Below are 23,695 nucleotides of genomic sequence, written 5' to 3' on the forward strand. Positions count from 1 at the left end.
AGCCTGACCTGTCAAGCGGATTATTTTAGAGGGAGATTAATAGGGGAGGCGGGCTGCAATAATAATCGTTTTGTTTGATGTGACAACTTTGATAGGCGTTGATTTACTTACAAACTGATAGGCTTTTAATTGAGCGCCTCCATCCAGCTTGAGATGAAAGGAAAACCGCATTGAAAAGCTGCCCGAGTGCCCTCGAGCCTCAATACTGATTAGCCATCTCGACAGTGAATAGTTCAAGGCATTTTCAAACTTTTTTTCCTCTCTCGCTCTCGCTCTCCTCTCCTCCTCAAATATCTGCCAGCCCACTCCTTTTTAAGAGAAAATAAATCATTTCCATTGTGTGCAAATAAAATCGACTTGACATGCTTGCCAATAGCTGGTAGGTAAAGGAAAGTGTGGACTGGCACTTGTTAATTAATTCCTCCTTTGCTCTCCTTTTTTTTAAGTTACAATTTTCCTTTGTAAGAGGAGGAAGACGGGTTCCAACCCTCACTTTTTGTTGTTGGACTTTTTTTTTTTTAAATGGAGAATAAAAGCTACAGCCACCAAAACTTCAACAAGACTGCACAAGTAAATGCCAAAGAGCAAACCGTCTGCGCGGACTCATTAAAGAAGGATCCCTCGCAAAGGTAACGAGCAGGACGGAATCCATCTTCTTCAGCTCAAGAGAGGCAGAGGGCCGGCCCGGGCCGAAGCCAGCCCACGGCCCTCTTTCCACGCGTGGGCAGCCCCAGCCCGGCTGGGGAACCCGCGCAGAGCCCGGGGGCAGGGGGCGGGGATGTTTCAGGGCTCTTTTTTTTTTTTTTTTTTTTTTCCTTTTTTATTTTACAAGCTTTTACATAAAAAAGTTTACAGTACCGAGTGTGATTTAAATCTCATTTCAAAGGCTCGGCGGAAAAATAAATAAATAAATGAGAAGCTGTCCTCTGAAGTTACTGCTTAAATGACCCGCTGGTGCTCCTGCTTCAGCCGGGGAGCTCGGGGTTCGCCTTCCCCGCTCCCCCCGCCGGTGCGCTGCCTGTTTTACACATGTCCCGGGGATCGCCTCTGGTTCCCTGCCTCGGCAGTCAAACAACCCCTTCCCGAAATCCCCCTCACCTCCGCAAGAAAAGCGAGAGAGGGGAAAATGGGGAGGGGGAGCCTTCCCACAGCTGACTCTACCTTAAGACAATTAATCTTTAGTCTTTCACCCTGGGAGGCAGGATAAATACAACGAGAAAACAGATAGGAGTCTCCCCGGTCCTGTAAGGAAAACAGCTGTTCCAAGCACTTTAATGCAAATGAACACAAATGAAGGTTTCAGCTTTTTTTTTTTTTTTTTTTTTTTTTTCTTCCAGAGTTTTACTGCACTCCATTTATCAATTGGACTTGACAACAAAAGAAAGAACTGGGAGAAAACCTGGGGCAGATTCAAGTCACTTCCACTCTGTATAAAGGAAGGGGGGAGCTCCTTAAGGGCAAGTTGTGGCTCTTGTCAATCCTACAGCAATATCATTTTTATGCAACATTTATTTCTCTGCTCCCCCCTTCTCTCTCCCCCCCCCCCCCCCTTTTAATTTTCACTGTTTTACAAGGCAACCGCGGCGACTGCGAAATGAAAGTACGTTTATGAGTTTCCACCGCAAAGTTCTGGCAATAAGCTCTCTGTTTTCAGAGAAAACGCAGAAATTAAAAAGTTTGTTAAAATTATCTTTATAGAAGCCAGGGGAGTTCCGCGTATTTACCCTATTCTACAGACTACGTTGAAAGAGTGAAGTGGTTTTAATAAAAGACAGCAGAGGTACTTACTTGGCTGCAGGATTTAAAGGGTACCGCTTTACGGGGGGGTGGGGAGGATATCTAGGAAAACGTGCCTTATGTCTACCTCGTAAGGAGAGAAGATCATTAAAGGCTATCTGATCCATCTGCTAAGGGGCTGGGGGAGATCGGTGTTTCGAGGGAAGAAAAAGGACTTGGTTCAGCAGATATAAAGGCGAGAAAGTGAAAGTCCTTCCTCTCGCCCACCCCTTCCAGGATCAGCGCCTGTTCTGGTCGGAGTCCAGGTCAGGAATTGGACGCGACCCCTAAAGCACTTGCCTTGTTCTTCACTTGTCAAACGTGTTTTATCTCTAAGTGACCTTTTTGTTAATGTTGTAGATTGTGTGGGCCACCATGTCAGATCCGGAAACAAAAGTAAAAGATTGATTAACACATTTTGCCTGTGAAAAAAAAAAAAAAAAAAAAGGAAAAAAAAAAAAAGGAGAGAAAAAAAAAGAAAAAAAATCGTTATGGGATGAGGAGATGGGGGGGACAGCGGGATGGAAAGTACAAAGGGAGAACAGGCGGGCGGGGACGCGGCGGCAGGGCTGCGGGCTCCGCTCAGGGCTGTGCCCGGCGCCCCAGCACGGCTCGGCCCGGCCTGCCGATGGGGCAGGGCCGCGGGCCGGTGGCGACGGAGGAAGGGGAGCAGGAGCAGGAGGAGGAGGATTTGGGGGGGGCACGGAGCGGTGCGTGGAGCCCCCGCCCGCCGCCGCAGCGCCTCGGCTCCCGCCCGCCGCGGGCGGCGCCGCGCAGGCCGCCCGGCGCTCTGCAGGTTCTCGGCCGCCGCGGCCCGCTCCTGGTCGGGCGGGAGGGGGCCCGAAGAGCCCCGCGCCCGGCCTCGGGACCCGCAGGCGGCAGGGCCGGGCCGCGGGGCCGGCGGCGGGGCGGAGGGTCGGGCCCGGGGCCCGGCGGAGCCCCTCGGTTGCTCGCCTCGGAGCCGTGCGGCCGCCCGCGCCGGCTGCGGAGGAAGGAAAAGGCTGCGGCCGCGTGATGTGAAACAGAGAATTAACGCCCAGCCCGTCCCGGGAGCGAAAACAAGGAAGGAGGGGAGGGGAGAGGGAAGGCGGACGAGAAAGGGAAGGGAAAAGAAAAAAAAAAAAAAAAAAAAAAGAGCGAGCGAGAGACCATTAAAAACAGCGCAAAAAAGCCCCAGAAAAGGGAACGTCACATCCCCTTGACCCTCCAATCACCTCGGGGTCCCATTTGATTGGAAGGCGGCAAAGGCTTTAATCTCCGGCTAATTCAGCTGCTTTTGAAGTGAGTTTCTCCGCCAGATCCCGGGCTGGATGGGCAGCGGCTCGCAGCGCAGCTGAGCGGCGGAGCCCAGCGCCCGGCCCCGCTCAGCCCCGCCGAGGGCAGCCCGCAGCGGCCCCGGGGCACGGCGGCACACGCTCGCAGCCCCCCCGCCCCCGGCGCAGCCCACGGATTACTCGGCTTTTTTTTTTTTTTTTTTTTTTCTTCCTCCTTTCCTCCTCTTTCTCTCCGGCCAGCTCCCCCTCGCCCCCCCGCTCCCCACCCACGCCCTCCCCGCCGGAGCGAGCCGCAGGACGTTTTATGGTTGTTTTCCCGCTCGGGGGGCGTGCGGCTTTTTTCCCTCCCCGCCCGCAGAAGGCGAGCGAGCCTTTCCGAGTGCGAGCGGCGCGACTTGCCCCAGTTTTCATGCGAGGTTTTGGGTCATGATCACATCGCCCTCGCTTTCTGCTCCGAGAAGTAGTAGTAAGCGCAGCAGCAGCAGCAGCCTCAGCGAGCCCGGAGGCAGCCCCCGCCGCAGCCGCAGCGCCGCCGACCTCGCCGGGCCGCCCGGGCACGCTGGGAATAGCGGCAGCAGCAGCAGCGCCGCCGCCAAGCCCGGCTTCCACGCCGTGCCCCCCTCGGACCCGCTACGCCAAGCCAACCGCCTTCCCATCAAAGTCCTGAAAATGCTCACGGCGCGGACTGGACACATTTTACACCCCGAGTACCTGCAGCCTTTACCCTCCACGCCCGTCAGCCCCATCGAGGTAAGGAGCCGGGAGCCGTCCCCGTCCCCCCCCAGCCGCGCCTGCCCCTGCCCCTGCCCGGGCGCTCGCCGCGCATGGCGCCCGCTCCCTGCAGCCGCCCGGCGCTCGCCTCCGCTGCGAGACGCGCTCCCTCCAGGAAACGGGCTCCTTCTGGCCGACAGCTAGCGCCGGGAGCCGCTTCTGCTCATTGTTCCCATGTTTGCTGGGCTCGTTCGCGAGGCCTTTTTAAATAAACTTCCCATTTTTCTCTTTTTGTCCTTTTTTTTCCCCTCCTTTGTATTTTTTTATTATTATTATTTTTTGAGAGTGGAAGGAAACGACCCGCTCCGGGGTCACGATCCGGCCACGCAACTCAGCGGCGCTCGGAGCGGCGACCGAGCGGGCTTCTGCACGGAGAGTTTGGGGCGGGGGGGGCGCGGAGAGGGACAGGCTGAAGCGCGGCTGCGGCAGGCCGGCTATTTCGGCTCCTCAGCCCTACGTGCTTTCGGAGCTGGGGGGCCCTATTCGGCCCTTTTCTCCGCTGTCGGTCCCCCTCCGCGTAGCTCGCTGCGTTAGGGACCGAAACTCGGAACGGAGGGGGTGGTGGGAAGGGTGTGTCCGTGGGAATGAATGATTTCATCGGGGTCTCTGCGGAGCGAAGGCGCTGCTCGCCCCTGGAGCCCGGCTCTCCGGGCTCTGTTTATAAATAGTGTCAGCAGTCAGGGCGCAGAAATGCTGCAGCCGCTCGAGTTCCCGGCCGGCTTCGTGCTCCTCCACGCCCGGCGCGGCGGGGAGCCGAAGGGCGAAGCTCGGCGCTGCCCGGGCCGCTGCCCCCCTGCCCGACGCGGCCGCGCTGGGCTCGCCCGGCTCCGAAAAGCCCTAGCCCTCTCTAAAGGCTTTGTGGAAAATGGTGCATGCAGGGGAGGGGGCTGTCAGGGTGATGAATGCGCACGAAATTGTTCATCGCTTCCAGGCTGTCCTCTGCAAAACGTGCGGGACGAGCGTCCTAGGTACGCTCCGGGGCTTTGCTTTTTTGATTGTGTTTTTCCCCCTCCGTCGAACTCCCCCACTAAACCTCTGTCTTTATGTGTGCCCTTCTGATTTCTGCAGCTGGATGCGAAGAAGAGTCCCCTGGCCCTTTTGGCACAAACTTGCTCGCAAATAGGGAAGCCGGACCCGTCCCCTTCCTCCAAACTCTCGTCGGTCACCTCCAATGGCTCCGGAGGCGACAAGGACTCCAAGTCGGGCCCCTTGAAGCTCAGCGACATCGGCGTGGAGGACAAGTCGAGCTTCAAGCCCTACTCCAAGCCGGGCGCCGAGAAGAAGGAGCCGGGGGCGACGGGCTGCGCGGGCGCCCCCGCCGCGGGGGTCGCGGCCGGGGAGAAGTCGGGATTCCGGGTGCCGAGCGCCACCTGCCAGCCGTTCACCCCAAGGACAGGCAGCCCCAACTCCAGCGCCTCCGCCTGCTCGCCGGGGCTGCTGCCGGCCGAGGGCAAAGGCGGGGAGGACAAGAAGGACTCGGAGGGCTGCGGAAAGAGCGGCAGCTCCGGCTCGGAGGGAGGCCCGGGCACCACCAGCATCAGCCACAGCCGGATTAGCGTGAGCTGTGCCGGGATTAACGTGGAGGTCAACCAGCACCAGGAGAGCACGCCGGGCTCCAAGCCCATCGCCTCGGACTCCGCCTCCTCCTGCAGCAGCACCACCGCCACCTCCTCCACCTCCGTCCTGGGCTCCGGCCTCGTAGCCCCCGTCTCCCCCTACAAGCCAGGCCAGACCGTCTTCCCCCTGCCCCCGGCGGGCATGAGCTACCCGGGGACGCTGGCTGGAGCCTACGCCGGCTACCCGCCGCAGTTCCTGCCGCACGGAGTGGCTCTGGACCCCACCAAATCCTCCAGCCTGGTGGGGGCCCAGCTGGCCGCCGCCAGCAGCCTGGGCTGCAGCAAGCCGGCGGGGTCGAGCCCGCTGGCGGGCGCGTCGCCGCCGTCGGTGATGACGGCCAGCCTGTGCCGAGACCCCTACTGCCTGAGCTACCACTGCGCCAGCCACCTGGCCGGCGCCGCCGGCGCCTCCTGCGCCCACGACCAGGCCCTCAAGTCCGGATACCCCCTCGTGTACCCCACGCACCCCTTGCACAGCGTCCACTCCTCGCTGACCGGCGCCACGCCGCCCTCGCTGGCCGGCCACCCTTTGTACCCCTACGGCTTCATGCTCCCCAACGACCCCCAGCCGCACATCTGCAACTGGGTGTCAGCCAACGGACCCTGCGACAAGCGCTTCGCCACCTCGGAGGAGCTGCTTAGCCACTTGCGGACCCATACTGCCTTCCCGGGCACCGATAAACTCCTCTCCAGCTACCCCAGCTCCTCGTCGCTGGCCAGCGCGGCGGCCGCGGCCATGGCGTGCCACATGCACATCCCCACGACGGGCGCCCCGGGCAGCCCGGGCACGCTGGCGCTGCGCAGCCCGCACCACGCGCTGGGACTCGGCAGCCGCTACCACCCCTACTCCAAGAGCCCGCTGCCCACCCCCGGGGCCCCCGTGCCCGTGCCCGCCGCCACGGGACCCTACTACTCCCCTTACGCACTCTACGGGCAGAGACTCACCACAGCCTCGGCGCTGGGCTACCAGTGAGCACAGGCGGGGGGGCTCCGGTGCAGCCCGGAGCCTGGCGGGGAGGGAAGGGAGCCCTCCGAAACTTTATAAAAGTTGGAAAGGAAAAAAATAATAAAAAAAAATAAAATCGGACTTTTTATAAAATAGTGTTCATTTGAGGACTGGATCCATGAGCACTGTATTTATTTATGTTAGCTTCAAGCGGGACAACGAATCATAAAGTGCATTACTTAACTGAGCTCAATAGGTAAAAGTGGAACACCCATTGTAGAATATAAATAAAAAGATAGAGGTCTTCTCTTTAATGTTACTTTAAAATTGCTATGATTGTATTGTACGTTCTTATTTAATGTCTCATTGAAACAAAAAATTTACATGCATGTTTGTTACTAAAAAAACAACTCGCAATTTGTCAGTTATAATTTCAAATTGCAATTATTTTTAAGGTGTATACCCTTGAAAGAGAATTGGTATTTTTTTGTATGTATTCTGGAAGAAAAACAAAAACAATTCTATTCCAAAAACCTCATTTGCCTTATTTTGTTCTTTAAAAGGAACACAACTATTTTTAATTTTTAAGTCCACCCTGTAAAAAGGGTTAAGTAAGGTTTACGTCATGTACTAAAATAGACAATGTATCGCTTTAAAGATTAAAATTCCGTATATTTGATGTATTAAAAGGTTTTACTTTTTTTTTTTTTTAATACGCTTTGATTCTGTTATAAAACCGAGTAGGTCTTGGATGGAGGCAATTGCTAATTTCTCCTTAAGCGTTTATTCAATTTTAATTAAAAGTAAAAAAAAAAAATAAAAACACAAGTTTTTTTTTTTTTTATTGTAACCCCAGGGCTCTTTTTTTTTAAAAAAAAAAAATCATAAGTTTTTTTTTCCCCCTCCACTTCTACTTCGGTAGAATTCATAGGCACGAAATAAGAAAACTAAGAATCGTTTACATCTCTTTCACTTTCCTGACGAAAATTAACTTTAAAAAAAAATACTGTGAAAACCGTTTTCTTTTTAAACTGGGTTTCAATTAAAATACTCCGTTCTTTCTTTGGGAAGAAAACCGGGGAAGGCAGGACTTATTTGTAAAAGAGTAAGAAGATTATCTGAAAGCTTTTTACAGTGTAATGCGTAACCATTCATCTCCTTTTCTAAATGAGAAGTTCAGAAGTAATTGGGGAAGCACTATTTGATCTCATCCAGTTATTTTCAATTTCTTTCTTCAGTTCCTACCGCAGCACAAATGATCATCAAGTTTAAAAAAAAATAAAAAAAAAAAAACGGACGCTCTGAGAACTCCTTTTCTTTTTAAAAGGAAGGGACGGGGAGGAAAAAGACCCCAAACAAACAAACAAAAAGAAGCCCGTCTGCTACTCGGCCCGAGTTTGCTCTCTTCCGAAGCGCAGTGCCAAACTCGACGTGATGCCGAGAGGGTCTGCCCCTGCCCGTGCCGCCTCCCTGCCTCCCAGCTCGGGCTTCCCGGGGCCCTCGCCCGGCTCCAGCTCCGGCTCCGGCTCCAGCTCGTCGGCCCGCGCCCAGGTAGGAGCAGGGGGTCGCGCCGGGGAAGCCCGAGCCGCCGCCACAACCGCGGGGTGAGCGCTGGCGGCCGTGGGAAGCGGAAGAGCCGCGCTCCGCCGCCCCGCCGGGCGCTTGCCGGGAGAGGCGCGGGCGGAACCGGCGGCCCCGGCCCCACGGCCCGGCCGGCCCCGGCCCCACGGCCCGGGGGAGCGGCTGCAAGCGGCGCCGTGCCGCGACAAAGCCCGGCGCTTTCTCCCGCGCTCTGCAGAACCCACAGCCTAATTGCTGTTCAAAGTTTCCCGTGGTGCCCAGATGCTAATTAGCCTAATACATTTACTCCCGATAATTAGTGGAAGTTAGCGGTAATGTGCAGAGCAGAGGAAAGCGGGCGGCTAGTGAAGCTCTAGCGCCCGCCCGGCCGTCCCGGCACGGAGCTGGGCCGGCGGTGCTCGGCTGCTCCGCGGCTCTTCTGGGACGCGGATCCGCAACGGGCACGGGAACTGCTTTAACCAAATGCCTCTTTTTTCCCCTTAAATGGGAAAAGCACCGGTGCGCGGCTCTGCTTTAGGGAATGTAAATTGAGCTCTCGCCGTGAACTGATGAGCTAGGGGAAGGGCGGGGAGGGCAGCGCTGCGACCCGCGCCAGGCAAACTTCGGCTACCAAGTAGGACACGGGCCCGAGCACGGCCAGCGCCGGGGAGCGGGGCTCTGCGGCCCGGGGAGGTGCCGGCGGCGGAGGGGCCGCCCAGCGAGCCGGGGCAGCGGAAAGGGCCCGGCCTGCGCCCCGCTGCTCGCCCCCGCCGCTCGCCCCCGCGGCCGCAGCCCCAGCGGCGCGCCCGCCCCGCTGCGGGGCTCCGAGCGCCCTTCGTAGGGGGAAAATCGCGTCCCAGGCAGCGGCTGGGAGAGCGAGCGCGGTTAAAAAGCATCGCAGCCACACAGGCGCACTGCTTCCATGCGCGTTTTACGGTTACAGCTTTCTAGCAGATGCACCTCCGACTTGGCTAGCTAAAATCCATCAGCCGTCAGGTGTGGCGGGTCTCGCTGCAACAGACAGCGACAGAGATCCCTGCGTGCTGGAGCCCTGATCGCAGTTTTGTGGACTGCGGCTCTGGAAAGTTGTACGCGAGGATTTCTGATGCGAGCGCTAAAAAGAACACTTTGCATTATTATTGCTGTTTTGCTCAGGTACTGTCACCGACATAAATGAAAAATTAAGAGAGCTTATTTTACATGTAGCATGGTGGTGGTGAAGAGGTCTCTCTTGTTAAATATTTGACCTGGCAAGTGTCACGTAGGATTTTTATATTAATCTAGGAAATTTGCTATTTTTTCTAATAGAGATTGACTTATGGGCGCTAATGTTTTTAGGTAAAAGGGTTGCATTTGTTATTTTATTCCCCCGTTCTTACTAGCTGGATGGGTTGTGGAGTTGACAGCAGCCGCTGGTCCATGCCACCGAACTAAAATAATTTCACAGTGAAAAACCAGCTCGAGAGGACAAGCAACAGAAGGGCAAAACCCATCAAAACCCCAAACTCAGATCAATCTGACCAGAGTCAGGCATACATTAGTTTAAATTAAACAGTTTCATCCTTCTCACAAATCTTTTCTGAACATTAAAGATAAACTCATGTAATATTTAAATCAAATCTTGTCAGATGCTAAGTGCAACTGAAGAATCAAAATAAAAATTAATGAATTTCCATCCACTCTCAAAGGCTTACTCTGGATGCCACTTCGACAAAATACTTCTGATAAGCAACGCTTAGAAAAGAAGGGTTCTGTTTATCTTATCTATGGGGAAATGTAATTAAGCTAGTTTTATGAAACAATAAAACACCAGACTCCACAGACAGCAAAGGAGTTTCTGCAATATATCCGAGCCTATATGGGCATATGTAGCTTGGCTTACACGCGCAAGGCGATACCAAACACATACAAACATGTTTATTTTCCTGATTTCAGAGTGCAAAACATACGCTGGAGCTAAAATACAGGGGTGCCTTTATGACGAGAAGATTTTACTCAGCGATAGGAGGCTCCATTTTCTAATACTGGAAAGTCACTCACTGCCCATCCCCTGCCTTCGAAACTACCCTCGGTACAGCAAGCAAGGTACGCGCAGCGCGAGGACTGGATCTGACTCCGTTCTCTTTACTCTGAGTGTTTTCCTGAACTGTCCACATCTGCACTCGAAATCACTCAGGCAAGTGGAGTCCTGAAAGGCCCAAGCCCTCTGAAACAAAAGTAAATGTGCATTCCTGTTCTGCAAAACGTTGATCTTCATAGAACTTCAGTCTTTCATACTTAGAAAGGACGAAGAGAAATACTGCCTTTCTTTAACGCTATTGGCTTTCACTACAGGCACTTGGTAGAGCACCGCTCAGTACCCCCTCCTCACCCCCCCCCCAAAAAAAAAAAAAAAAAAAAAAAAAAAAAAAAAGCGAATCTAAAGTTGGAAAACTGCTGGAGCCACCACCATCAAGTCGCCTTTCCATCCAGATTTTGAGGAGCATTTCAGACCTTCCTAGTCCGTCACCCCACGATCCCCTCTGCGCCCCGCGGGGCAGCCCACACCACTTCGCGAGCAGACCTGCAGCAGGCAAGCCCTCGTTCCTGACTGGAGGTGTCTAATCCCTGCTAAATCTCTCTCGCAGCTCACTCCGAGGGAGTTCGGGGCACATTGCTTTTTTTTTTTTTTTTTTTTTTTTTTTTTTTTTTTAAATGCAAAATGTTGCGAAGAAGTAGAAAGGTGTCAAAAGAAGAAAGACGGACCATGAAACCGTATGCTCTCACCTCTTTGGAGGTGGACTGCTTTGGCAGCAGAGACAGGACTGAAATTCGAGCAGATTATACATTTGGATCTGTGCATAAACGCGAAGAGACTGGCTTGATGCTGGGTATTTCTCCATCAAGATCAACCAGGTGCTGCTGCTGCGAGACTCCCACCTCCGGCCGCTCGCTGTGTGCGTGTGTGCACGCACAGCGCCGCACGGACTTTGTTCTCCCTTCACGTCTGAAACTCATCAACCGCTCCCCCCTCCCAGCCACCCCGTCCCCTCTGAAAAAAGTAAATCCGTTCAGGGTTTTAATATTGTAAGAAGCCTTGTGTGTATATCTTTTTTTTTTTTTCTTTTCTTTTCTTTTTTAAATCTTCAAATGAATTAAAGACAACCTGACAATGCTGTCATCTGTCTTCAACGTCACATCAAGGCAAGAAATAATGATAACAGAGCAGCAGAAAGACGCCCACTGAAACCTGGAGGATATATATACACATATATACACACATATATGTATGACTCGGAAGAGTTTGAAAGAACGAAATTAGATAACCGCTCTTAGTCTACCGCGGTAAACTCGTCTAACGTTTTATTTTTTAGCAGCCACTCTGTATTTCCCGGTTTATTTGCGAGGAGGATCCGAAACCCTTGTGGGAAGGGGTCGGAGGGCGAGCAGGCACCTCTCTCGCTCCGAAACCGTAGCGGTCCAAGGGCAGCGCCCGGCCGCCCGCTCCCCCGCTGCGGCTGCGGGTTCTCGCCCCGGCTCGGGGCCGCCGCCCGGAGCTGAGCCCGCCTGGCGGGGACTCCGCACGGGGACCGAGCCCCGGAGCCGGCTCCCCTTTGTCTGCGGGGCCCGGGCAGGCTCGGCGCGGCCCGGGGCCGGGCTCCCGCCCGCCAGGCGGCGCTGCCGGGCCCCGCGGCGGGGGCAGCGCGGGGGCAGCGGCGGCCCCGAGCCGCGGAGGGCGCCGGGCTCGGCCGGGGGGCGGCGGCGCGGACCCCCGGGAGCCGGGCAGAGCCCCGTGGGCAGAGCCGCCGGGCCTGGGCCGCAGCCCCAGCCCCGAGCCGATAACATCGCCTGTGCGGGGCAGGAGGAGCCGCCGAGCTCAGCCGCGGGGAAGCAGCGCGGCGTGAATGGATTTCGCGAGATAGACGCAGATAGGCCGGCCTAAAGAAAAAGCGTGGTGCTGCTGCTGCTTTCTTTTCCTTTTTTTTTTTTTTTTCTTTTTAAATCACTCTTGTAATCTCATTCAGTCTGAAGGGTAAATAAATTGCAGTTGTATGAAAAACAATTGGTGCTACATGTGTTCATAACAGATGGGATCTTATCACAGTTTAACTGTAATAAATTCTGACTTCTGGAAATTGTAATCTTTACTCCATGTTAGATGTTGTCTCGCTCCTACTGTAATAACAGCGCTGCAAACTTCTGAGAGCAAACAGAAAAGTTTTCAGTGCTCGGCGTACTCAGCAGCCAGCGCATCCTCCTGCAGCCTCTTCCCCTTCGAGGCTTTTGGGAAGTTTCGGTGACACGTTTGAAAAAATCCATAGGAAGAGAAAACGCTGGCCCCCATGGATGCGAACAGCTCATCCTTCCCTCGGTGGGCACCGTTATTTACTGAGGCCAGTGATAATGGTCCTTAAAATACATGCAGCAAAGCCAAGAGTGAGCTCCCTGCGTGGAGAAGCCCTGGCAAATGACAGATCGCGCTTCGCTTTGCGAGCGGAGAAAACGTCAGAAGAAACCCAGCTCCCGAGGAAACCGAGACCAAACTTTAGATTAATCCCCCTGCGCTTCACATCACAAAATTAAAATATAAATTTGAATAACCACTGAAAGAATAAAATTATAACAATAAATTGCTAAAATTCACTGAGGCTGCAGGACTAATTATTTTCTCCATCTCGGCTTCCCATTGCTGTTTATCAAGTCGCAGGATAAATGCTTGTAAATCCATTACATTTCCATAAATCCTTTCGCCGCTTTCTTTTTTGGCCAATGCTTTTGCAACATTAATTGATTTTATTGCACTTTCTGAAGTCACTGTATATTAAACTCAAGCAAGTTTGCTCTGAAAGCGTTGCTTTTTCCATCGTCACATGAAACCCGTGAAAGGGAATTACTGAAGCTACCGCAGACTCTAGTCTCTTTTCCCTCCCCCGCTGTGATCTTGATGGCAAATGTGAACTGCAAATTACAAGTTTCTAATAATCTACGCTGTTACAGAAAGCAGCCCCTTTATCGCCGGTAAAAATTATTATGAATCCAAACAACACATTTTTCCCATTGTTTTTAAACGGGGAAAGGGGGAGGGTGGAGGGAGAAGAGGGGATGAAACGCTACCGGGCAGTCGAGATGAAACAGTGAGTCATTAAGGTTGCTGGACGGACAGCAGTTCGGAGAGGATTTTCTATGTATAACCGCAAGTTTAACTCCATTTAGAAGGATGCAAGGATGCAGCTTCCTCAAACCCTCCCCCTTGTCCCTGTCTCCTCAGGAAAGCAGGACTCAGCCGGCCCTAAACCGAGGGCTCATGTCGCACTTGGCACCAGGCAGTCCCCGCTGCCTCCTGTCGCTGGGAGCCGCAGCGAGCGGGCAGGGCACTGCCCCGTCCCTCCGCAGGAGCCGGCACCTCGAGGGGCCGGGGACAAACGGCTGCAGGCGACAGCGGCTCGGGGCGGGACAGCAGCACGGCCGGCAGCCTGCCCCTACCCCTCAGCGCTCTCAGGCGCTGCTGCACGCCGGGGATGGGGACAAGGCGACACCCGGCTGCCGGGGTCACCCCGCTGCCCGGCCCCGCAGGCGCCCAGCTTCACCAAGGCAAGGCGCCCTGCTGGGGAAAGGCCACCAAAGTGCCGCTTGGCTGCGGTCGGGACAGACAGCCCCGGTGCGTGGGCACATGCTGTGGGAGTGACCCCGCTCCTGACACCCCTTCAGCCGGCACAGAACTGCAGCTGCAATATGCTTCAGTCTCACTCAAGTCTGTAAGCTTAGCCCCAGGCTCGCCTCTCTTTGGTGGAGACTTGCTTTCCTACCAGCACGCATCCACTGCTATCATCATCTACTGCCTCTTCTCCATCTCAGGGCAGAACACCACATATATCAATTCCCAGATCTGAAAGATTCAAGCCCACAATTCTCTCTTCTTATTAGGCCTCCCAATCACCAGGATATTCTAGTGTGGGAAAAACCTCCACCTCGTCTTTGAAGGTGTTTCACTTTGCATAGAAATGCACTAGGCCAGGGAAAAGAGGAGGAAGGAACAGGACTATTTAGTCTACTGGTTGTAGTGCTTGCCAAAGCCTGGAGCTCAGGTCTCCCAGTCAGTGCTCAGAAAGATTTAATCAGGTTCCCACCTAATTTATCTTCACCCAAGAAAACAAAACAAAAGCAAGCATTCTACAGAAAAGAGTTAACACTTAAAACATCCCCTTTGCAACCTAGACGGTAATTATAGAATTGGACACGAGTTTACTCAGGCGGGACAGGAAAGGAATACAGAGCTGTACCTACTAACTATTTTTTTTTGTTTGTTTGTTTGTTTGTTTTAAGAAGCCAAGAAGCCACTACTGCATGTCAAGTGATGCCAGTAAGCTTTGCCTAACAAGGCCTTAGTAAAAAAAAAGCAAAATTTCTCACTACATGCGCTGATTACACAGCAAAGTAAAGCTGCTAACAAGGGTCTTGTACTAGAGCCAGCAGCACAAAGAGAAACGTTTCTCCTCATGGGTCTGTATTTGTTACTTGGGCCCACTCGATAGGGAAAGGCTGGTGACCATCCCATCTTAACACACTCATGCACACCCACTGCTGCTCACCCCTGCCAGCATAAGGCTCCCCACAACACTGACAGAAACAAACACAGTTAAGAAACCATTAATTGCCCCTAGTAGTATTTTTCTCAGATTCCAATTAGATTTATTTTTTTTTTTTAATAGTATAGGCATTTTCTCTGACAGAACACTTCATATGACTCCAGAACATTCACTTCTTTTTTGTCATCCTCCTCCCTACCCCCAAATTCCCCTCCCTTTGCAAGATTACAATTTCCTTAAATATATATTGCACCAGCAGGCTCTGGGAATGCATTCCAGATAAAACAGATGAGTAGAAATAAGTTATTTTTTAGAAGGATCAGCTGCTAAAGACATTCCAGTAGAGGTGTCAAACAGATTTTATGAAGAGAGCTAATCACATTTTTAATTATGGTCTTCATGCTGACTTTACAGAGTTGGGGTAAAAAGCTATGCTTGATCAAAAGCAGATATCCTACTTACATCAATAGGTTTATAAAAAGATTGAGAATGGAATTTAGACCAGATGGAGCTTTTTTTTTTTTTTTTTTTTAAAAAAAAAAGAGTTTATTAACTGTATCTTTTGGTTGCAAAACAAATGGCGGTTGATTTATCTGCAAATCAGGTACTGACAAATTTTGAGAAAACTGGCTCCTAGGAGTGCCACAATCTTGTTCTAGAATTAAATGAGTTGTGTAAGTGTTAGAGCAGGTCTTACCTCCTCAATCGACAGCACATTTTTTACACTATTTTAACTTAACCTTCTTCCACACTGGCTGAATTAGAAGGGTACAGTCCCCTACATGGAGATATTATCAGAAGTAAGAAAGAATACTGGTAAAGCCTGCTATTACTGATAAATGCTACCAATATAGGTTATCCCTATTAGAGAAGGTACTCACGTACCATCATAGCCGCATATACACCAGATCACAGGTTAGGGAAAAAGCTAAATCACTGTAAGGAAGAAAATATTTACTTTGCTAACTAAAACAGTTAAACTTGTATAAACATCATGTTCCACATGGTTAATTGTGCTTGCTGGTTAATGGGATTGTGTCACTTTACATTTATACTTTTAAGCTATTAAACATACACATACACTAAATTTAAAACCTGGTGTGAAATTCTGGTCAACCTGAAATCAAAAGTTTTCTAACAAGCCTAATGAAGTCAGGATTTCTCCTGGGATTAAAAAAAAGTCCTAAAACTTTCTCATTTATATGGAATTCAAATTTGTATTAAATACGTGCAACACAGTTCTGTTTCATAGAAATTTGGGAAGGGGCTTCAGAGTTCCTTAGAGGAAGCCCTGGGAATTTTGGTTTTACATCCGTGATGAGAAGGTTCAGATAAAATCAAGGAACTTGAACACACACACACAATCACTCGTAGATGTAAAACAGAACAAAGAAGTAGGTTTTGGCCATTGTATCACATGTGCAGTCAACTATAAGCTGATGCCTCCCAAGGTAGCAAGAGTATGGAGAGTTTAATCATCACATCTGCCCAGTCACCTCTCAGTTTTACTCAAAAGATTGCCACATTTCAGCAATGGATAAAATGCATGCATTTTCAGCTTGTATATATTACTTACACTGGGTAGACTTGTCCAGGCCTTCATCCAAGAAAATTATGGAAAAATAATTTTAATTTTAACTAAAAAAATTAAAATCCTTTAAATTAATAAGAAAAAAAAAAAAAAGGAAAAATTACAGGTTCTGTATGTAAAGGAACAGTTTTTTATGCAGGGCATTTCTGAAAACATTTACATCTGTTCTGATTGCAAATCATACTGAATCAAACTAACAATAATTTAGTTTTATAGCTCTGTATTTAGTTCAGTTTCTGTATGCACACAGACTCATTTACACACTAACTTGCGTACTAGCAGAATGAGGTGGTGAGTTTTACATCTTCATCTGAAAAACAATTATTGCATAACCATGTTATTTCATCATCTATTAAATGTTAAGCTCATTTGTGCAACATTATCCTAGTCTTTGTGTTGCAGACACTGAAGTGAGGACAGACATTTCTGTGAAGTCTCTTTTGATGTATTTTGTAATAGTTCAGTTCTGGAAAGAAATGAATTGTAAGCTTTAAAACAGATAAAAGGAAACTATGCTCTCCACACCCCCATCACAAGCTCTCCTTAGGAATGTGAGTACATATAATTCTGGAAGTGTAATAATCATCATCTTGCTCATTACCTGGGACCTCCAGGGCTAAATCACAAACCTTTACACCTCAAGTTAAATACCCTAGCAAGCAGCTGTAGCACACTCATATCCGCTGCTGGCCAGACGCAGACGGAGTGGGAGGCATAGTGCAGTGAACAGTGGGCTACATATGCATACTTACTCAAAAGCAAGTTAAAGATTGGCTAGAGACTAATCCATTTTATAGGCTAAGAAATTGATTTTCAGAGGAGCTGAACTGCAGGTGCTCAATTCTCTTTTTTTTTTTTTCCTTTTAAAAAAAAAAAAAAAGCTCAGCTTAACTCTAGTCATAGTATTAACAGGGCTCACTACAATATAGGAAAGCATGGGAAATATCTTAGATTCTGGCATTCCCTAAGTCAAGGTCGATTGTGTGCCGTGTGTCAGCTATTTCTTTTTTCCTGGAGCTTGTAGCTGCAAATCTAGAGACAGACTGGACTACAAATGTTACCCAGAGCAGCAACATCCAGTTATTTTTGGATGCAATGTTGAATGCACTTCATCAAATCCTCATCAAAACAAAAAAAGGCAACAAGATGCTTTATGTTCTACTGCTAAGTAATGAGAACATTAGAAATAAGCCAGTTGTAAAGTCAACACTGGATCAAGTCAGACAAAACCGATTTACATTTATCAGAAGAACAAATGAAGTAGGTCTCTAACTTAAGGCTTCAATTTCAGAAGGGCAAACTCTTGTGTGGTCACATCAGCTGGACTGGGGAGCTAATAGATTGAGTACTGAGCAAAGGCTTACCATTGCTTTACATCAAGAGTGTTAAGATGGTCAAGAATCTTTATTCTGAATACCAGAAAAGAAAAAGAAACCCAGAATAAAATATCCCAGGCCTAACTGGATGTACTATCACCTCAAGAAATGTATTACATGTAAACAAAAATAACGTGTGAAAAACCCTTTTCTTTGCTAATCAGTCCTTATCTAAAAAGCACGGAGGCGAAGCAAAGACTGCCAAAAGAGAAGCTGTTCAGCTCTGCAAAGGATATTAAAATGGATGAAAATTATTTTTCAGTTACATAAATAAAATCAAAGAAAGAAAGGAATGCAGCAGAGATTAAGGATAACGCAGGCATGTTCCCAAACTCAAATTGATACGTTGCATTAATTTAAAGAAGTACAACACAGAGCACGGGGTGAAAGGTGAATAGCTAATAGGAATGATGTTAGAAAATGAAAATCAAGTGAATTAGAAACAAAATCAAGTCTGTTAACTAGGCTTCTAGAGTTTAGAGCTGTAATCTCCACCCCAACTCTGAAAGTTCTAGAATGAGAGACCATAACAGTAGCAAGGACATTCTACCAAACTTAATCAAAACAAAACTACCACAAAAAGAATGGACAGGCTATTCCAAGAAAGGAAGAAAAAAGTCTGAGATTGGCCATGCTTATCATTCTGACCCAGTAATAGAAAAAAATTTTGCAACAACTAATTGAAAGCAAAAAGGCACAGAAAATAAGAATATTTTAAAAATACAGTCTGGAATTATTCAAGCTGGACCACAACACACTAAGAGACTTTGATAAAAACAAAACAAATACCAAAACCCAACCCTAGCATTCTGAGTTACAACAGCATCATCAGTATCATTCCTCAATATTAATAAGGCTCTCCTAAAATACAATCTAACTGTATATCATTGGTGTAAGGCAGCTGGAGTAATTTCCAATAGAGACGTGGAAAATTAACAGCATGGTGTAAAACACTGGGATGAGCTCACCTGAAATACCCCATAGAGCCTAGTCACCTGTATTCAAGAGATTAACTGAAACTAGAGTAGGTAGAGAATGACCACTAGGAAGATCAGTGCAATGTAAAACCTGTTTTATGAAATGAGATTAAACAAGTTTGATTTGTTTAGTCTACTATAACAAAAGCTGAGAGGATAGAATTGCTGTCTAACTGTGTTAGCTAAAAAGCTGAGAGGGGGGAAAAAAGGACTATTTAGAAGAGAGTTTTGGCACAAGACCAAATGGATTTTAGCTGGCCTTGAATAAACTAGGTTTGAAATTAGAAGATGGTTCCTAATCAACATAGCACTGGTGATGAACTTTTTTGATGGTTGGTGCAGGGCTTTTTTTTTTTTTTTTTTTTTTTTCCTGTTTTAAAGCATATAGCAGTAGCTCTTTTTTTTTTTTTTTTTTTTTTTTTTTTTTTTTTTTTTTACTCTAATCCAAGTCAGTACCAATGACAAAAGGCTCACCAGCAATACTGTGAAGCTCTCAAGTTTTTTTAACAGCTGTCCTCTGGGAACACTGGGATTAAAACATACAACTGTTTTTAAGACAGAGTACAACACATTTTGGAAGAGAATTACATAACCTTTGATGTGATGGGAAGAGAAGGACTCAGCAACCCAGCTAGCACCATCCCATCTCAGGCCTTGCAGTGGAGGAGTTAGTACACAGGCCCAAAACACAGCATAAAATAATAGCTTTGTGATAGAAGGAACCTGAGTGGTACCAATGGTTAGGCAAACAACAAAGTAAAACAACGTATTTCCTTCTAACACTTAACTTTCACCTCCCCCCCATTTTTTTATTTTTCATTTTTTTTGATTTTTAAAGCCAGAAATAAATCAACCAGTTAGAGCCAACCACATTACAAATAAAAACCTCCTTCTGAAGAGAAATACCATCCTAACAAATTATTATTTTTCCTTTTGGAGAATAGATTATTAACAAAACGCACAAAACCTTAAGAAAAACAAATGAACTTTCATATTTTTGAATAGAAGAAGCCTGACAAAAATAATTCCACCTTTAAATGAAACAGCATGTTGCAAGGTGAACATATAGCGAACATACTGAATAATCAGAAAGGTCATTTTGATATCAAATATAAAATCCTCTGTTTTAAAGGAAAACAACACTTCATAAAGAAAGAGCTCTTTTCAAAGCAAAGGGAATAACATTTGAACCAAACAAGAGCTAGGTAGACAATCGTGTGTGACAGGATTTTCCTCAACGTACATTTTAAAAAGATGTTACAGAAATTAATATGACTACACAAGATCTTCTTCAGGAAAAATAAATAAACAAACAGTTGCTTATTAGTCACTAACCTGCTTGAAACTCTGACACCTGTCATTGACACGTGAGCTCCTCACAGCACTGCTTAGCCTGCGACCAAAGTTCAGGGAGAGCGAAGAGCCGCGAAGAGCCAGGCATTTCAGCACCCCAGCCTGATCTTCTGGGGAAATATAAAATGGAGCCCACATCCCTCTTCCCAGACAACGAGATACTGAGCTGCCTGTACCAAAGCCTCAGAGCAGCCCTTCTTCTTCTCTTAAAGAAGAGCCAAATGTGACAAGAGTCAATGCTTCCCAGGAGAACAACTTGAATCACAAATTTTCTTTAAATTAGTGTTACTCAACAGCCCACACTGTGGATGGATTCTGTAGCCTGGCAGATTCCTGTGAGGTGGCTGTAAAGCCTGGGAGACAGCTTCAGTGGCTGTGCTCAGACGTTTTACACCTCATCCTGGGTTTCCTCTCCAGAGAAATTTGGGAGTGGGACACACAAATCCTCCCCAGCAGGCATGGCTGGCTCCATGCATGGCCTCAGGCCCGCAGTGCTGAGGCGCTGTGCCGCTTCTCCTGTGGGGAAGGCACTGGGGAACCTTCCAGAACCCTCAGCGGGTCCCAGCTGCCCCATGGGCCTGTCAGCCCTGTGAAGGCTTCCTCACACAGTGCCTGTGGCTGCAGCAGTTGTATCAGCTTTGCTCTTACACACCAGGAAGAAAGGAATGGGCATTTTTTTATTCTGAGTCAAGGTGCTCTTGATGTGACTGACATCCCTGAGGAAAACTCCATGTCCAAGCGTATCGCGTGCTGTATGTCCCCATGCTGCAGTTCGCTGAGGCAGGTGAGGGAAGAGTGGTTTGGGTTGTGCTGGTTCTGAACATCCCAGAGCTGCAAAGGGGAGGCTTTAGGAATGGTCTTGTCCCAGGCAGCTTTTACCTTGAATACTGGGGAGCTGATGATCTCTGAAATTTGTACTGAGCTTGTGCAAGCAGAGTGACACAATTATAGACTGCATCATTCCTAAATATATCTTTATTTTATTGCAACACAGATCAGAATAACCAATGATGGGTAAGGCTGACAATACGTATTTAAAGATCAAAAAGATATCTGAAATGAAGGAATTACCTTATTTACTGATCCTATTTTGTAAATTGTGAATGACCTCACAGGCAAGAAAACCAATTGGTCTCGTGCTTGCACATTTCTGAAAAATCTTTATCACTGAATGTTTGTATTGTGTTGACAGGGATATGGACTCATGCCCATGGTATGGAAATAGTAAACGTGATAATAGTACTAACCTCTTCGTTAAACCCTGTTTGGGGACTAAGGATGCAACTGCAATAAGAAAAAAGCAGATCAATCTTCATGGGCTCTTCAAGAATTGTTCTCTGACAACTTGCCAAGGCAAGTTTACGTTAAACATGCCAGAACCACCAGCACCACCTAATTTCTTATGGACAAGAAAGTAGCCATTTGGTGGCTGGCAACTTTTAGGCACAATTGAATTAAAAGATATACTTGATTATTCAGGAAAGAAAAAAAAAAAAAGTAAGAAAGAAAAAAAAAAAAAGATACTAATCAGGCCACCCAGTCTGTTCTTAAATTGCTAAACATTGTACTGGAAAAGAATATTAAGGGGGGAGGCGGGGGAAGGGAGGGAAAGGTACAAAAACTACACAAAGTAGAACATGAATGTTTTGAACTACATATTAATGGTTCCTACTGATATTTTAAATCATGGGAGCAGGTCTCAGTTGCATACATTTATTAATCTTATGTCTCCCTTTAAATGTATAGCTTGCTGGTTTACTTTTTTAAAAAATAACCATAGCTAAAAGCAGTGACAGGGATAAATGATAGAAATGTAACAGTAGAGGTTCCGGGGCTTGGACATTAATGTTTTTTTAAGGCTTTCAGACAGCACTCATGGCAGGACAAATACCAGTGACAAACACAAATACTTAGGCTATGTGAAGAAATGAAAAGCTTTATGTTTAAAAGGACTAACTCTTTTAAATTAGGAAAAATGAACTAGTGCAAAGATTTTTCTTATTTTTCCAAAAGAAAAACAAGTTTGTTTTCCTCTCATGAACCTCTATTTCAAGTTGGCGTAACATTGTCACATTCAAACTCTCCCTCATGGCTATTCAGCAAAGAAAGAAAGAAAAGGTTTTTCCTTCTTTTCATAGCACTTATTAGTTTGCTAATGACATTGAATGCAACATATGAAGGATATGAAGTTCATGAAGTCTCCAAAGAACATGAAAAATAACAGGTCCATAAAGGTGGGGGGATTGTAAGATCTATGCTTATTCCTAAAACAAAGGCGACCTTTTCAGATTTGTCAGCTGCATTTAGCAACAGATTTCCTGTAAATGCAAGCACTGATAGACTGATGATTTATCCATGTACAAAGTTGCACTGATTTGACTGAAGGCTTGACTGTGCGTAGAATTATTCAGGAATAAAAGCAGTATTCTTACTGAATTTATTGCGCAGACATGCTTGTTCTAGAATACAAACCAGAGTAAGGTAATCATGTTATATGATAAGCGTCTATATGTAAAATATTTATATAGGGGTGTTACCTTTGAATTCCCACCCTGACTCAACCTAAAATAATTTTCCAGTACAGAATTATTTTAAACAACAATTAAAAAAAAAATCTTTATTCAAAACTGTGGGAATTCCTTATATATATATATACCTTATATATATATATTTCTTACATATATATATATATATATTTATACGTTGATACGAATTTGTCTTAGTTTGATTGAAAACATATTTTCAGTACAAGAAATTGCCACAGATTTCTTGGACTTTCCTTACAGATTTCATTCTTACCTGAGCTCATCTGGATTTATGTGTGGCTTGAATCCATGCCCTCTCATTCTGGGGACATACTGACTTGATGGTCTTCCAGTGTTAGTTCCAACTTCCCAAGTGTGAAGATTTGGGGCCCTTCTGTTTTTTATTCCCACATTCGTTCTCTGTGTCAGACATTGCTTCTTACAGCTGACTTGGCATCAACAGTTGCTGGTCAGATGTCTCCATAAACTGATTGTCGGATGGAAGATCACATGCAAGTTCTGATCACCTTCTGGTGTGAGTGAAGAAGAGAGTGTAATTTTGGGAGGGACATGCACAACTGTACTCTGTATGAAAGCTTGTGCAAAAAACAGCAAAGAGCAAATGATTAGCCTTTGGCTTGAAATAACTAAAAATTTCAGCATCAAATCCTGCATAATGATGATACCAAAACAGTTCTAAAAATGATCTACTTCCTTTCCCTCTTAAAAGGATGTTATAAGAATGTTCTACCTTCTTCTTCACTCCATAATCAGCACAGAGTTTGCAGTTTCATGAGGAAAGTCTTTAATACAGCACAGTGTGAGTCTTAAGACATAAAAGGAATGTTCAGAGGCAGTACTATAGGAGAGGCATGAGAACATACTTCTTCATGCACTTTCAATATATAACTCCATATTACTGTTATACTCTTAAATGTAGCTTTACTATTTCTAGCTTTATGGCACTGTCTATGCTGCATCACAGTGGATTAAGTTAAGGATTAAATTAAGAAATTCTTTTGCCACAATTGTAGTGCGTTTCTGGTCTCTCCCTTTTCAGAATGGGAAAATAAAGATGTGGTTAGTAAAATACAGACATAATTTTAATTTTTCTTCACTGCTAGTTGTTAATGTTTGAGAAAATTAAATTCTTAGCTGTAAAAAAAAAACAAGACAGATGGAGATCCTGTGCAGGTCAAGCATAGCCTGTTCTGTAGAGTCCCCTCCTGTAACTAATCTGCTACGCAGACAGCAGGAATGGAAAATCCTTTTAGTATAGGTGCTGTCCTGCTATAGAATTGCAAAACCTTAGGTCTGTACAAAATAGGGATTAACATCATTTTTAGGAATGATGGAAGGAAACC

The 23,695-nt window shown here is 47.3% G+C and overlaps 2 protein-coding genes and 3 long non-coding RNA genes across 14 annotated transcripts in view; 3 read left to right on the top strand and 2 right to left on the bottom strand.

Moving 5' to 3' along the window:
• Positions 1–3,117, bottom strand: part of LOC311439619 (leucine-rich melanocyte differentiation-associated protein-like) — a 400,118-nt gene extending 397,001 nt beyond the window's left edge. For 7 of the 10 annotated variants that reach the window (XR_014694852.1, XR_014694853.1, XM_084525513.1 and 4 more), the window contains exons 1-2: positions 2,991–3,117; positions 1,789–2,198 (exon numbers count right to left, since the gene is read on the bottom strand). The gene's annotated coding sequence lies outside the window, so the exon portion shown is untranslated. Of the gene's footprint in view, positions 1–111; positions 309–590; positions 654–1,788; positions 2,199–2,990 lie in introns of those variants that run through there. The other 3 variants (XM_084525527.1, XM_084525525.1, XM_084525515.1) reach the window with 3 other exon arrangements.
• A 160-nt stretch (positions 3,118–3,277) lies between these two features.
• Positions 3,278–7,680, top strand: ZNF503 (zinc finger protein 503). The gene is made up of 2 exons (XM_084525510.1): positions 3,278–3,800; positions 4,890–7,680. The coding sequence occupies exons 1-2, from the start codon at positions 3,477–3,479 to the stop codon at positions 6,408–6,410; spliced, it is 1,845 nt and encodes a 614-aa protein (XP_084381636.1). The 5' UTR covers positions 3,278–3,476; the 3' UTR covers positions 6,411–7,680.
• Positions 7,681–7,748: 68 nt separating this feature from the next.
• LOC311439625 lies at positions 7,749–12,055 on the top strand. The gene is made up of 2 exons (XR_014694865.1): positions 7,749–7,934; positions 9,879–12,055. It is a non-coding gene; the product is annotated as an uncharacterized lncRNA (long non-coding RNA).
• Positions 12,056–19,478: 7,423 nt separating this feature from the next.
• LOC311439623 overlaps positions 19,479–23,695 on the bottom strand; it is a 60,619-nt gene continuing 56,402 nt past the window's right edge. Inside the window, exons 4-5 of the long non-coding RNA XR_014694862.1 lie at positions 22,606–22,861; positions 19,479–20,637 (exon numbers count right to left, since the gene is read on the bottom strand). This is a non-coding gene — a long non-coding RNA (uncharacterized lncRNA). The remainder of the gene's footprint in view (positions 20,638–22,605; positions 22,862–23,695) is intronic.
• LOC311439622 overlaps positions 20,427–23,695 on the top strand; it is a 42,748-nt gene continuing 39,479 nt past the window's right edge. The window contains exon 1 of the long non-coding RNA XR_014694861.1: positions 20,427–20,590. This is a non-coding gene — a long non-coding RNA (uncharacterized lncRNA). The remainder of the gene's footprint in view (positions 20,591–23,695) is intronic.

Source organism: Aythya ferina, assembly GCF_964211825.1.
Source record: "Aythya ferina genome assembly, chromosome: 7".
NCBI classification, from domain to species: Eukaryota; Metazoa; Chordata; class Aves; order Anseriformes; family Anatidae; genus Aythya; species Aythya ferina.

Excerpts from the sequence above, each read along its gene's own strand:
- ZNF503 (XM_084525510.1), top strand. The coding sequence starts at position 3,477 with ATGATCACATCGCCCTCGCTTTCTGCTCCGAGAAGTAGTAGTAAGCGC. Across the intron at positions 3,801-4,889 it reads CGCCCGTCAGCCCCATCGAG|CTGGATGCGAAGAAGAGTCC; the intron begins GTAAGGAGCCGG and ends TGATTTCTGCAG.